At 38.3% G+C, this 15,391-nt stretch overlaps 1 protein-coding gene across 2 annotated transcripts in view; it reads left to right on the top strand.

The window, feature by feature from the left end:
* The window catches only part of ADHFE1 (alcohol dehydrogenase iron containing 1), a 32,260-nt gene extending 23,421 nt beyond the window's left edge, over nucleotides 1-8,839 (top strand). Inside the window, exons 12-14 of one of the 2 annotated variants that reach the window (XM_073330997.2) lie at nucleotides 120-216; nucleotides 2,891-3,048; nucleotides 5,479-8,839. In XM_073330997.2, coding sequence (XP_073187098.1) covers nucleotides 120-216; nucleotides 2,891-3,048; nucleotides 5,479-5,562 — 339 coding nt within the window. In that variant the 3' untranslated portion in view covers nucleotides 5,563-8,839. Of the gene's footprint in view, nucleotides 1-119; nucleotides 217-2,868; nucleotides 3,049-5,478 lie in introns of those variants that run through there. The other variant, XM_078851524.1, reaches the window with a different exon arrangement.
* Nucleotides 8,840-15,391: the final 6,552 nt, after the last annotated feature.

Raw genomic sequence — 15,391 nt, 5'->3', positions numbered from 1 at the left:
CTTCCTCGCTCTTGTACTTATCTTACATTAACAAGCTTTAAATTACCTTGGCCTAACAAACGTATTGTAGCAGCAGTGAGAAGTCTAGTTAATGTGCACTGTGTTTTGTTTTTCTCCAGCCACATGGTCTTTCTGTGGTACTCACCGCCCCAGCAGTATTTACTTTCACAGCAGAGATGTGCCCTGAACGGCACTTGGAGGCTGCAGAGATACTGGGTATGAATCTCTCTTCATAAAACCTACTGGTACAACCTACTGCTACCATGGTCCTAATGGGGGCCATAAAATCTACTGCTACCAGGGTCCCAATGGGGACCAGCTATGATCATTCAATTAGGGTGAACTGCAAAGAATAGGACAGCCAAACCCCAAAAAGCTGGTGTATATTCCAATACTTAGATTTACCAAACCAGCATAAAACAGCTTCTTTATTACCTTACTGGTTACTCAGAAGTCCAAACAACATAGTTCCCTTAAAGTGATCCAGCCTGAGGCTTCCCAACAAGGTACCTAAGTCAAATATGATGAAGATTCCTGAAAATCTTATTTCATCATATAAAAGAAAAGGAACGTACACATTTAAGTACACTTACATCTGCATTTGCTAAAAGGAAGTGATTTATAAAACAAATAAAATTAAACACTTGCAAGCAGGAAACGTTGAAAGAGGAAATATTTTCTTACACAGTGGATAATTAACTTGTACGACTCATTGCCACAAAATATCCAGAGACTAAGAGCTTGGTAGGCTTCAAGAAAAGATTAGCCCTTTAGATGGATTGGGAAAATGTCTATACTTACTTTAAAAAGGATATATACAACATTAGAAGGGATTTAGACCCTTCTGCTTCAGAACATATGCCACCCATTGACTCGTGGACTTAGAAAGAAACTTCCCCTATTGACAGATGATTCTGTAATTGCTGGATATGGGGTTTCTTGCACCTTCCTCCAAAGCAATTGTTGTTGGCCACACTCAGAGATACTGGACTAGATGGACAAATTGTCTGATTACCTATTGCAATTCCTACATCCCTATAAGAAGCCCTTCAATAGTAACCTCTAACTCAAATGGTAATACTCTGAATGACACATTGGCTGAGAAAATACTAAAAATATGTATGCTAGATGGCCAGCCCAGAGTATCTGGAGAATTAGAACTTTGGTTCCTTTATTTTAAGGCTAACTAGTCAAACAGCATCTCCTCTAGTTTTGCTGTATAAGTTGCTGCTAAAAAGCATTGCAATTCTTAGTTACATTTGACTTCCTCAATGGAAATTCAATTGGTTACTGTCTGCTTTGCTGTTATATAAAAGGATTCTGTATAAAATGTATCAAGTGTGTATAAATTAACTCATCTTGGGTATTTACTTTGGGACCATAATTCAGTGTCCAAGTGACTGCAGTAGCTGCTTCAAATACTTTAGGTTGTCAAACACTATGCCTTGCGGTAAAGTAGTAACAAACGGCTATGTTTATGTATATGTACAACTGCAGATTTGAGTACAGCCAAATAAAAGCTTAAGGCCTCTCCTAATAGAAAAAGGATGTGTGGCCGTAGATTTATTGCAGTAAAGGAAATATAAGTGCAGCCCGAACAGTGATGCATTCTTTAGGTTAGCAGAAGGCCAGTCACTGGAACAATAATAAGTTTTTCATCACTTTTTAGTCTGGCTTTTCAGACCACCTCTTCCTTTCCTCATTCTTTTCTTTCCTTTCCTCCTCTTTTGCTACTATCAGATCATTCCCTGAAGCTCTTATATTCTAACTGCCCTTTATACTGCAACACAGAGAATGGACATTGACTGCGTGGCAGTCATTCCATTAGCATGAAACTTCATACGAGACTCCCTCATGCTTTGTCACCTAATCTCTTCTAGCTGCTGCCATCTTGCTACTTGATACCAAACATCTAAGCCCCCTGAAATGAGTTTGTTGTCCTCCCATTAACTTTAAACTGTTTTGACAGTTGCACTGAGTTCTTAGAAAACCAGAGTGTTTTTTCTTGTAGTTGTTTCACATTTACTCATTTTTCAGTAAACTGCATGAGACAAGTTCAGTTCTGGTGGAATGAATTTGGCCCAATTGGTTTAAAAATAAAACTTGGGGTGTTTTTCTTGCCTTTATGCATGTACATATTTCCCATTTCTAATGGAGCTATGGACACACAGGGAGGGAGGATGAATAGCCCTTTATATAAGAAACTTCTGTAGCTTTTCCATAAAAGCTGACTTTCACCTCCTTTCCACAGCGTTCCTAGGACTATAATTCCTCATCTTCTATCTAATCTACCTATTTATTCTAATCTATATTATTATATCATACTAACCAATATATAATGCAAGCACCTGAGCTCCACCCATAGAGGGCCCCACACACGCACTTGTCCACTGTTTGAATGCTTGTCAACATAAAATTGAGAAGGGGAAGGGAATCATTAGTCACTGGTTTGCACATCCTCTAGATGTCAGCAAACTCAAGGCTTTGAAAAAATTAGCCTATGGCACTTTGTCCCTAAAAATAAATATTATGGCTATCCACAGACATTGATCTGCTTTAACTTCCTTTCTACCACTGCTTCCAGCAATTAGTCTGACTGAAAAGTGCTTTTCCAGGCAAGCACAGTGGGGAAGGAAGTTAACTTGACATGGCAGTTAGTCTTTCTAGCAGCAGTGAACTTACCTCTCCTGATTTTGTTTTATTTCATCTCTACAAACTAGTCTAACTGAAAAATGAAGATAGAGATTCCCCTTTTTTATTTGGGGTTGCCTTTAGCAAGTAGGCTGTTATGTGTGGATATATGCCGCTGCTATTATGATTACATTAAATCCAGAACAGCTTCCTCCTCTCTCTCTCTCCACTCTACAGTCAAGGCTTTGTCTTATTTTAGGAGCTGACATCCGCACTGCCAAAATCAAAGATGCTGGGCTTATTTTGGCAGACACACTCCGGAAATTCTTATTTGATCTGAATGTTGATGATGGCTTAGCTGCAATTGGTTATTCTAAAGCAGATATCCCTGCTTTAGTCAGAGGCACTCTCCCTCAGGTAAGACAGAAAGCACAGGTGATTTTTCTTAAAAAGCAAACTTTTAAAATATTTTCTTTTAAAATAAATGTTTCTTTTAGCAGTTTTAAATGGAGAGAATGCTAGATAAAGTCAGTTCTCTTTTCCTAGTACAGTTTGGGTTTTTCCTTGCAGTGAGATAGTGTATATGTTGTTTGGCCTTCATCTGTCATCCATTCATCTTCAAAAGGAAAGGCTAATTATTAGAGCTGGTCAAATCTTCCAACATGCACATTTTTTCAGGTGGGAAAAGGAACATGTTTTTGCAGGGGTTTTTTTGTGAAAAATGTTCCCATTTTTTCATCTAGCTGTACTAATTATACAGGCAGGTAAGGTTCTATCTGATGCTTTTGTAAGACTGCTATGTGCTAAGAATGATTAAACTTGCTTTGCATTAGGTTTTCCCTACCAAGGAGTTTCAGTACTCTTCTAGATGGCTTTGTTCCACTGTCCTCCATCTGAATTTGAACTAATGTCTTCCTTCAATGAAACAACATACACTTGTAATACCCTTTACGTTTTTATACTCTCAAACATTTCAAAGATGGACTGAAATTAGAGGAAAATTCATTAATCTCCAAGTAAATGAGAAAATATTACAAAGGTTTGTCATGCTGAAAAAAATTAAAAATTTTCACTTTTTTTATAACCTCTATAAACCTCAAAGCATGTTACAAAAGAAGATATCCTCATTCCCATTTTACAGGAAGGGAAGTGACTTGATCAAGGTGTCACACTGATTAGTGGCAACATTTGCAAGAAAACCGAGGTCTCTTGCTCCCAATCTGATGCTTTACCAAATGTGTGCGACAGGACTTTTTGACAGTTTTTGTTGATAAATATGTTGGTCCTCTTAATAATCTATAAAAAGTAATATTTTATAAACACAACATCCCAAAGAGGTATTTTTGTTGTTGCTTTGCTGAGGTTCACCTGTGGCTTGAGGTTTTTTCTCCTCTGTAACTGATTATTAATTCAGAAGCCCAACTTAATTTACTGTCCTTTTACAACAGCAGTAATTAGTGATTGCATGTATAATGAGGCGAGCTAGTGTGTTTTCAAACCCTGATTTAGTATATAAAGTATAATGTAGTCCAAATTCATTTGCTGCTGCCTGTGTAATACGTTACCCACAAGCGGATTTCAAACAGTCAACTCTTTGATATTTTTTCTTTTGATCCAGCCATCAGTTTTTTTTGGAACACCAACACCACTTATTAATATTTGCAAAACACCCTGGTGCAGATTGAGACCACAAATAAACAAACACTGCCAAGTGTACTACAATCATAAAATGCATGCTGTAGAGAAATAAAATGAACAGATTTTAGTCAGCCAGTTTGGAGGTTTGAAACCTCCAAAGCATAAATGTTTACACTTGAAATAATCTGTTGAAAATGATCCTGCTTACAACACAACAAGGAAATCTGGAGAAGTTTGTTCCATGGGCCAAATAATGGCTGGTCCTGTGTGGGTGTTCTGGTTTAGGTGGTGGGTAGGGTGGATTTGAAAGGAGAGGTCAGAAAGGACCTATTCCCTAACCCCACCTCTCCTCCATGTAAACATACAAGAGGCAGCCATAATTTGGCTGCAACCATTGATGAGCACAAGGGGTGTGGATGACTATACCTGGCACCAAAATTTACCAACCAATTTACTAAGAGGCAGACCCACTGTTCCATTCTCTGTGTACTGGCCATATCACCAACGCTGTGTTAAGGGAATGCAAGCTGCATCTATTTAAAGGTATAGTAAAAGCTTCTATTCATTGCACTCTATCCAAAGCCATTGTGAACATTGTGGCCCTTTACAGTTGTCATGTCTCCAGTCATTTGCTTGGACAGGTGTTCTTAGCCCATCTGTGCGCTCCACTGACTGGTAGGAAAATTGGTCTGATGACACCATTGAGCACCTTAAATAACTATTTTTTTTTTTAGTGTTAAACTAGTTTTAAACCTTTGTAGAACCTGAGTTTTTGTCCTAAGTAATGTGAAGCCTTTTTTTAAACACTGTGTGAGGCGGGTTATCTTTTTCTCTGTACTGTAGCTGTTCTCTGCATAACCTGGGAGGAAATCTCATGAAGCTGTTGAGTGTGAGAGTAGAAATATTGATTTTAACCAGCTATCGTAATGACAGAAACTTTGTTTTTTCCCACTGGCCTCTGAGTGTGTGTTTATAAATAATGTAAACTGAAATACACTTGTTAAAATAACTGATTAAAGTACAGTTGGTGATGCATTAGCCTTGTTTCTTTGATTAAATACTTGCTTTACTGGTTTGCAAAATTCTGTGCAATCTATAGTGTGGATTTCAGTCATTAATGCTGAGTAACGAGTGACATTCTACTGTATATTCAACACTGTTTATTTTGCAAAAAGCCTTATGTAATCCAATTTTACTTTAATCTTTCAGGAAAGAGTGACTAAACTATCACCTCGTCCCCAGACGGAAGAAGAGCTATCTGCCCTGTTTGAGGCATCCATGAAACTTTATTAGTTTAAATATTTTACATGTTCTTTAATGATTAAAAACTAACATGAAGGTAATTTCCCACAGACCTGGTCTAAACCAGTTCAGATAAGGAAGGAACATGTACCTCTTATGCTTGTATTTTACTATCCACTACTAAAAGGTCAGATAATTCATGTTCAGTTCAACACTGTTTTGTGATTATGGGGCTGATTGTGTAATCAAAGGGACTACTCTTGTAAAGGTTGTTGGCTCAGATCTTAAGCTTTGCAGAGGACTTTCTCTTGAGAGCTGGACAAAAAATGGAGATAATTTGTCATGGAAATTTTTTTGAAAATGTTCAGGGGATGAGTTTATCTTGTATTTTAATTTTCTATGACTATTTTTGTCTAAAAAACCCTAAAACTATAAACTGTGTAGGAAAAACAGGCCACTCTTCCTCAGGCAATATTCTCAAACACAAAATTTGAACCTGCTCAATTCAGAAGGTTCACCTTATGATTTTTTTTACCTTCTCATTTAATTTGGGGCCTGATGTAAAGATCATGGGTAAAAAAAATATAACTTTTTTTAACAAGTCTGGAAAAGGCTTCCCAAAAGTTTTTTGTTTCACTATTTATTTTTAAAGTGATTTGCCAGGCATTTTTGTCTTTTCATTCAGAAGTTATGCATGAGAATAAGTTCGCTTGTTCCGACAGGGTAGCTAACTGGTTACCTGTCAACTGAGAAAGCGAACAGGCAGAAGGAGGATAAAATTCAAATGTAAGTATTAAAGTCTTTCCTGGATTTTTCATCCTCTCTTGAGCCCCTTTGGGGTAGTGAGTTTTGCTGCCTACGTAGCATAGCATTTGCTGCTTCACACAGCTGTCTTATACAGAGAATATTGGAAAACAGGAACATTATTTTGAAGAGATTTTTAAAGTTGTTACTGTTTTGTGGCATTTTAAATTAACCCATTTACTGGTTTTCACAAAAACTCTGACTTTAGTATTGCTATTTTAATCTATTTTATCAAACTTTTTATCAAATTTTTATTTATTGAAAGCCATGTTTTCTTACAGAAAGCAGAAAAATATCAATAATTTTGAAAACAATTTTGATAAAAATAGCAATTAAAAATGTTGCCAAAAATTTTTTCTCACAAAATAGAAAATTTTGGTACTGGTGACATTTGGCAGAAAGTTTTTCCAAAAAAGGTTAGTTTTCAAAAAAATTTTAAACAAAAAATATCAACCAGTCTAAAATGTTTCTCTGTACTAGACAGGGCTTTAATGTCCTGTCATGTTCAGAGTTTGCTGCAGCAAACTCTGAAAGTTGGCACGTCTGTATCACAGAACAAAAGAGAGAACAGGAAGTTTTTTAATTGAAAATTATTCTATTAGGCACAGATTTCATTGGCATTGTACTGCAACACCGGCAGCAGTATACACAATACTCATACTGTATTCATTTAAAAACAAATTCTGATGTCTTTTAAATTCTGTTCTGGCACCAATTTCATGCAGTGGCCACAGCACAAGTTCAATGTAGGAAAAGCATAACATGCTAGTTAGTTCCTTTACTCAGTTACTTTTACTCTTTGCCTCATTATGATTCTGTTCTGCAGCCACTTCACATGCAACTCTTCCACTGAAGTAGAGAAAGGATGTCTTGTACATTTATGACTATTAATCTTGGCTAAATAAGTCTGATGCCTTCCAACCACATGTTAGGACCTTATGATGGAAGTATATTGGCTGTGGGGTTTTTAGGTCCCTTTAGTGCTCGGATGGGTAGCGATGGGAGGCTGAAGGTCCTCTGTCTTTTCGCTGAATAGGTACAGCATGGGCAGTGGTTATACAGACAGATCTGCCAATATCCCTCAGCCTGTTCTGAGAAGCTAATTCATTTTCCCTGTCATTCCATATCCATTACCTCCTTCATTCTAGTGCAAATGCCAACAAGAGCTTCAATTGTGAAAGCTGGTTTCACAATATGTGGATTTTATTTTCTATATTACACTAAGTTATCTCAACAAAGACTCACCCCGCCCTTAACGTTGTGTTGCATCTTTTATATATAATTTCTGTTCTCCCTCTGTGAAGTTTCATCTTTGTGCAATAGCAATGGTATGGTGCACTGAGGAGACAATTGTTGTGGGAATCTATTTTCTAGCCAGACATTTTGGGTTTGGAGGGGATGTAGCTTCTTCCAGTTGAACAGCGGATGAGTTTATTAGGTATGTTGTTTCTCATGAGTGCTTTGATGGGTAAAAAGGAAAGGGGGTCTTTCACTCTAGCATGGTTCTTATTTTGCATTTATATTGGTATGCAAGTAAATAGTAGAATAGCTTCACTACTAATAGTACTTTACACTTACATATAACCCCTTGCATTAAAGGAACTCAAAGCAATTTACTAACATTCGTGAATGAAGCCTCACAACAGCCCGGGAGGTAAGCTAATAATATTACCCCTATTGTATAGATGAGGAGACTGAGGAACAGAGCAATTAAGTGACTTGTCTAAGGTCACACAGGAAGCTTGTGGCAGAGTCAGAAACATAACCCAAGTCTCCTGACACCTAGTCTTACGCATTATCTGTAAGACCATCCTTCTACTACTAATCATTAGCCAGTGCTGAAAACTGTGTGAGAAGAATCAAGAGAGATGAATCCATCCCATTCAAATAGTAACAGTTTGACAGTGCTAGTGGTGGTTAAATCCAGAATGGGATCTGGGGTACAAGTATAATTTACTGGCAGTTTTATCTGCCACTGAATTAGAGGTTTTTAATGTAATAAAATACACTATTCCATACCTGAAGTCCACATTTTCAAACATGTGCACATATCTTTGTGCAGGTCCAGTTTGTACTCCTGAATATGGGACTTGTGCATGTGTGGTTACAACTCGTGAACACCCATTGGTTGGGCATGTGTAGAGAATCTGAGCCACTTGTTCTCTGATTTATAAAAATGTTAACGCCTCAAACACTAAAGCCTTTCATAATGTATCTTATATAGTTTGGCTAGTGCCTTTGGGAGCTATTGCAATACAAACAAGTAATGATGTGTTTCCTACAAATATAAGCTTGTGAAAATGTTTGAGAACTGTGTTTTAACTGTCGTGTTAACTTGAATCTTGAAATGTAATTGTGAATCCAAACCATTCAGAGGAAATAAGCGTTCATTAGCTTCACTGGGCAGTATGGTTATTCCTGATTAGATGCTTACTCAATGAGCTGACAGTATGTTGACAAACCATTGCATTATGGATAATTGAAACGAATGTCCAATTTACAAAAATAAAGAGCATCCTATCTACTGCACTGTCTGAATATTTAAAAAAACCTCATTGAATATTCAATATATAGAGTTTAAGTCCTATTATAAATGGTTACAAAATCAGCATATTTTGAATGTCATATTGTTAGCAGTAGAGCTTGATTGATGTTTACATGGATTCAATGACTTTCTTATGGATAGTTTACATTTAAATCACAGAGTATGTTGAGGATCTAGTTTAAAAACAAGTCCAACACCCAAAGCAGCAAAGGAGTCAAAAATAGATTGAAAAATATTTTATTTAAAAACACTTAACACAGATTAATCTTTGGCAACTTTTTTGTCTTCTGTTGGTAGCTCATGTGGAAAACACAGGGCAAAATCTAAGGTCAGTTAGCAAATGCACTTAGGGCAAATCTACACTACAGTGCTTCATTGGCACAGCTATAGTGTGTCTGGTGAAGACATGTGTCAAGGTTCCTTCCCCACTCTGAACGCTAGGGTACAGATGTGGGGACCTGCATGAAAACCTCCTAAGCTTACTTTTACTAGCTTAGGTTAAAACTTCCCCAAGGTACAAACTATTTTACCTTTTGCCCTTGGACTTTCGCTGCCACCACCAAACGTCTAACACTGGTTACTGGGAAAGAGTTCGCTTGGAAACGTCTCTTCTCCCCCCCCCCCCCAAAAATCCTCCCAAATCTTAACCCCCTTTTCCTGGGGAAGGTTTGATAAAAATCCTCACCAATTTGCATAGGTGACCACAGACCCAAACCCTTGGATCTTAAGAACAATGAAAAAGCATTCAGTTTCTTAAAAGAAGAATTTTAATAGCAGAAAAAGTAGAAAGAATCACCTCTGTAAAATCAGGATGGTAAATACCTTAGATGGTAATTAGATTCAAAACATAGAGAATCCCTCTAGGCAAAACCTTAAGTTACAAAAAGACACAGAAACTGGAATATCCATTCCATTCAGCACAGCTTACTTTCTCAGCCATTTAAAAACAGAATCTAACGCATATCTAGCTAGATTACTTACTAAGTTCTAAGACTCCATTCCTGTTCTGTCCCCGGCAAAAGCATCACACACACAGACCCTTTGTTCCCCCCCCCCCCTCCAGCTTTGAAAGTATCTTGTCTCCTCATTGGTCATTTTGGTCAGGTGCCAGCGAGGTTATCTTAGCTTCTTAATCCTTTACCCGTGAAAGGGTTTTTCCTCTGGCCAGGAGGGATTTTAAAGGTGTTTACTCTTCCCTTTATATTTATGACAACATGCTATGATGAGAGAGTACTCTCCTGTCAGCATAATTACTCCTCCTGGGCGAGAAGCATAAGCTATGTTGATGGGAGGGCGTCTCCCACTGACATAGTGCTGGTGTAGACAGCGCAAAACTTGCATCACTTGGGGGAGGGGGCTTTTTCACACCCCTGAGTGAGAAGTTAAATTGACGTAAGCGGTAGCGTAGACCTGTGCTTAGTCACCACAGCATATTTACTTTAATGGGGGCTGTTAGCATCTGGCCTGGTGCTGAGTCAGCAACATTTCTCACATTCTGCAGATCTGAAAAACAAAGGAAGGGGCAGATGTTAATTATAAGACACATAGCAAGGCTAAGTAACCACTCCCCCAACTAAATCTATGTACATCCCCATTGTGCTCCAGCAGTTATGTATATCATCCCCATCCCCCTCGTTTCTCCTGCCCAACGAGCAATAAAACCCCTGGGGCCTTGCTACGTTAGGTGGGGCAGGAGGCAGGAACAACTTGCTGCAGGATACTGAAGAACCAAAAGGTACGTCTTCTTAATGGACTCAGCCCATTCCTGGCTCCTAGAGGGAAGGAAACTTAGGTCAGCTACAAAACAAAGCAAACAAAGGCAGAAAACAAATGGCAAAAACATAAACTTACAAACACTATTGAATGAATAAAAGAAAATCAAATCAAACTCCTTAACTCCTCAAGCACTGACAGGCTCTGGCAGTGGTTCAAGAGGAGATGGGTCCCTTTCTGCCATGACGTGCGCTGACAGCGTGCAGAGGGAGCAGTATATGTCCTCTACCCTTTCTGCTGCATACCCAGATGCTTGTACAGGACAGATGCATTTGAAGCATCCCTTAATACAACCCATAAAATATGGTTAGGTGCAAACAGATATTGTATACTTCATAGGCACTATGCACCTGCTTGCATGCTTGATTTTGCAATCTGAACACTCTTTTTAACTTTGTAAAATGTGATTATAACTAATGTTGGTTCTGGTCTGCAGGTGACTATCCTGTCTGTGAAACAGAGCTTTTATGGAACCTGACATTTGCTAAGCCATCTTCTATTTTTATGATGTATTTAGTTAACCTATTTGTATGGTGCCTCTCTCTAAGCATCTAAGCCCCATTCAGTACAAAGCAATACTAGTTAAAAATGCTAACGTTGGACTTACAAATGAATTGTGCCTGAGGTAACACTGTCCAATAGTAGGCCCTAAGTCAGGACCTGTTTGGGGCTGCACTTAAGCATGTGCTCACAGTTAAGCAAAGTAATGCTGTCCTGAATAGGGATGTACTTAAGAAAATGCCTAGAGGCTTTCCTGACTCAGGATTGTACATTTTTAAGGAGAAGATTCTATTAAACTAAAACTATCAAACCTGAATCAGGGGGCACTCAATAGTTTCCATTACCACATCTCCCCATCCCCCGCTCTTTATTTTCCCAAATCACCCTGACTGAGGCTGGACGCTTTCAAAGTGAAGTTGCTGGCAGAAATGCTTTTTTTTAATTAAGTTTGAGCAAAGTCCATTCTACAATTTTTGAATCATGGGGCAGAGAACAAATGCAGCTGTCCCATAAGGGACATATGATTAGGTAATATTAGCCATGCTATTTTAAAAATAGAGCTTTAGCAAAAGCTTCTGAAAGATGAAATTAAGCAAGGACATAGGCCTTGCTCAGGGCTAGTCCAGTCACTTGATTTTGGTAAAAAGGTTTAAAAATAAAATGAAAAAAATTATGAACAACTGAAAAATCCCTTATGAGCTTTTGTGATTTTTAGGAAAGCCAGATGACACTCTGCCCCTTTGCCATGTCACTGCACGTGCTCTTGCGAAGAAACTAACTCCACTCTGGCAGGAACAGAGTCTGCTGCTGCAGGGACACTTAGTGGGAATGAGATTGACACTCTCTGAATATTTGGCTCCAGACAATCTGGCCTCAATTTGCACATGCAATTTTTGCAGACTATTCCCTAAGAATGCATATGTTGTACAGTGATTCATTTAGACTCACTTTGCTCACACAAAAGTTTGTGTGTGCCTATTTTATCACTTATGTGCCAGGGTATGCAGTGGATCCTCCCACACAGTTGTGCATGTGACCAAGAAGAAGCCACGTTTTGAAAACTTTGTCCTAAATGTCCCAATGAAACACAAGACCATCTTTAAAAAACTGCAATAACAGGAGAAAAATTGCAGTTGGCTAGAAACGAACGTTTCCTGTCAATTTTCTCTATTCTGTATGTTCTAAACTTCCATTAAAAAAAAAAATCCTGTTGTAATGGCCATCACAATATAAACTGGTAAAAAAAATTTTACAGCCAAATTATAACAATAAAAAAGCTAAGAGCCAATCTTCCATGATCCCATTCATCTCAATGTTGTGTTAATTTCAAAGTCTAAATGGAATCATTTTCAGACTAATAGGAGAGAAAGTAAAAAAATATTATTCAAAACTTTTTGAGCAAAAATTACCTTTTTCAATTTTCATAGAAATCTGAGGAGCAGTGTCAACATTTTGTATCTTTTTGGAGGGGAAAAATGAAAAAAAGATTGTTTTCAAAAATGGAAGCTGAAAAAAATTGGTTTTGTTTTCTCAAAAAATTGGTATTTTTTATTTAAGAATCTCAAAATATACTTATCTTCTGACCAACTCTAAATGTAATATTAGAGAGCTGCAGGTTTTTCCCATTCTTTCGCTAAATGTGGAAATTAAAGGCAAAAACTGTTCATGCAACATTAAGGTTGCACAGTTAAAAATAAATTGAAAAAAAATTGGAAAGTGCAAAAGTTAAAGTTCCAGGAGCAGGGTTCATGCGGGTACATTGTAAAGACATAGCGCCTGATTCTGCTCTCAGTTACACTGGTGCAAATGTATTAAGGCCTTGTATTAACTTCCATTGAAATCAATAGAGTTACACCAGTGTAACAGACCTATGTCATAGTTCTGTTCCTGTTTTCTGGTTAAAGGTTTAGCTTAATACAATATTTTTGAGTCATAAAATATATATTGGAATATAAACAGAATATGCAGTACAGATTGGAACCTTAACTTTTACACTCTGACCTTTGGTAATTTTCATTTAGCCACCTCCATGATGTATCAGTTGTAGTTTTGTGCTTTTAGTAGGATGCTTTATATAAATGTTTGACCATAAAGCTGTAAATTACCGCAGCTATTTAACACCGAGATGCTGATTTACATCTGCAATCAAATGGATAACACATTTAAAAGATTGATTGTCAAAGGCCCCAATACATTGCTGCACCATTATGCGGTGGTGTCACTTGCTTCTATGCAATTAAAAGACGCCATTGTGTGGCATTGTTAATGTTGCTGTGGACACAGCTGTAGGGGGTTTACTCTTTGTGTAGACTTTATTATCTCTTCTCAAATGAAAGCTGGACAAAGAATAAATCATCACTGAAAATATGGATGTATGTTTTAAATAGATATTAGGCAAAAAGCTGCTTTTTCTTCCTTAAAAACAAAATGACAACATATAGCAAATTTTGCTTTTCTGATCTTTTTCACCTTAGGAAAGATTAATGCTTGTTTAGATTAGAAATCCTACCCTAGCCAAGGGACTGGATGCCACTAGTAATGACAAACAAAGCTGTTTTTCACCCCAAGGTCACTAGCACAGATCCTATCTAGGTCTCCAATGACCACCATGGCTTCTGAGTAGCCTATGTGCAGTGGGTTGGTGATCTTAGTCCAGTTCCCAGCAGACAGGACTCTGTATCATAAACGCGGTCTTCACATTTGGTGCCCTTATGGCTAGTCTAGGAGAGAGGTCAAGGAATAAATGGGTACAGAGACTGAACTTCCTTCCTTCTACACCATTAAAACCAATGGAATTATGCCATTGACTTCAATGGAAACAGGGTCACTCTCCCTTTGAGGTAGTCTGTTGTAATAAATGGAGCCTAGGAGGCCTACTTTAATTATTAGCCTAACCCATGAAAGGTGGGTAAAGGTTTATGAATGGTCGCAGTGAACTGTGTTATAAAATTGTGTAAGGAAAAGATGTAAGAAGACTGACCTCATTTAAAGGGTTTATTAATACCACTCAAGGATTGTGTTAAGACAATGACTGGTAAACAGAGGAGTAGGGGACCAGAAATTAATGGACCAAAATTGGTGCTTCAGAAATTAGGCCTAATTGATGAGCAAAATAATGAGAGGATGGACCATTCCACACATTGCCCTTTTTGGGGACCCTGATGGAAGAGACTTTGGGAAAGACAAAAAAACCTTTTTACCAACACTGCAGGTAGGATTGTTATAGTGACATCAGACCTTGCTACTCCAGTGGGGATGCTTGGACATCATTACTGCACCAGCACGAACGCCAGCCAGATACATAAGGGATCCTGCTCTGTCTTCCCCTCTCTGGTGTGCTCTTTTCCATTCCCGCACTAACTTCCTCCTGTCCAATCTCTCTCTCTCTTGGCTTTTGTGCTGCACAGCACCAGCATGGTGAGATGAGACAGCCCATCCAGCTCTGCTCAGCCTGAGAAGGACTAGTGAAGGAGAAGGACCTGACCAAACTAACCAGAGAAACATGGCTCTCATGGCTCTTCTTCCAGCCTAAAACATCTGTCTGTGACTGACCAGCCACCCCAACAAAAACTGGATTTCCTCCATCCTTACTATCATATCTCTTATCTCCCATCTCTCTGACTGTTTTATCTAAAGCAGGAACATCAGAACATAAGAACGGCCATACTGTGTCAGATCAGAGGTCCATCTAGCCAAGTATCCTGTCTTCCAACAGTGGCCAATGCCCAGTGCTTCAGAGGGAATGAACAGAACAGGTAATCACCAAGTGATCCATCCCCTGTCGCCCATTCCCAGCTTCTGGCAAACAGAGGCTAGGGACACCATCCCTGCCCATCCTGGCTAATAGTCATCAATGAACCTATCCTCCATGAACTTATCTAGTTCCTTTTTGAACCCTGTCATAGTCTTGGCCTTCACAACATCCTCTGGCAAGGAGTTCCACAGGTTGACTGTGTGTTATGTGAAGAAATACTTCCTTTTGTTGGTTTTAAACCTGCTATTAATTTTATTTGGTAACCCCTCATTCTTGTGTTATGAGAAGGAGTAAATAACACTTCATTATTTACTTTCTCCACGCCAGTCATGATTTTATAGAACTCTATCATATCCCCACTTAGTCATCTCTTTTCCAAGCTGAAAAGTCTGTCTTTTTAATCTCTCCTCATATGGAAGCTGTTCCATACTCCTAATCAGTTTTGTTGCCCTTTTCTGTACCTTTTCCAATTCCAATATATCTTTTTTCAGATGGGGTGACCA

Source organism: Lepidochelys kempii, chromosome 2 (genome assembly GCF_965140285.1).
Source record: "Lepidochelys kempii isolate rLepKem1 chromosome 2, rLepKem1.hap1, whole genome shotgun sequence".
Lineage (NCBI taxonomy): Eukaryota > Metazoa > Chordata > Testudines > Cheloniidae > Lepidochelys > Lepidochelys kempii.
The sequence above is the reverse complement of the archived record's forward strand: the minus strand, read 5'-3'. Positions and strand labels throughout refer to the sequence as shown.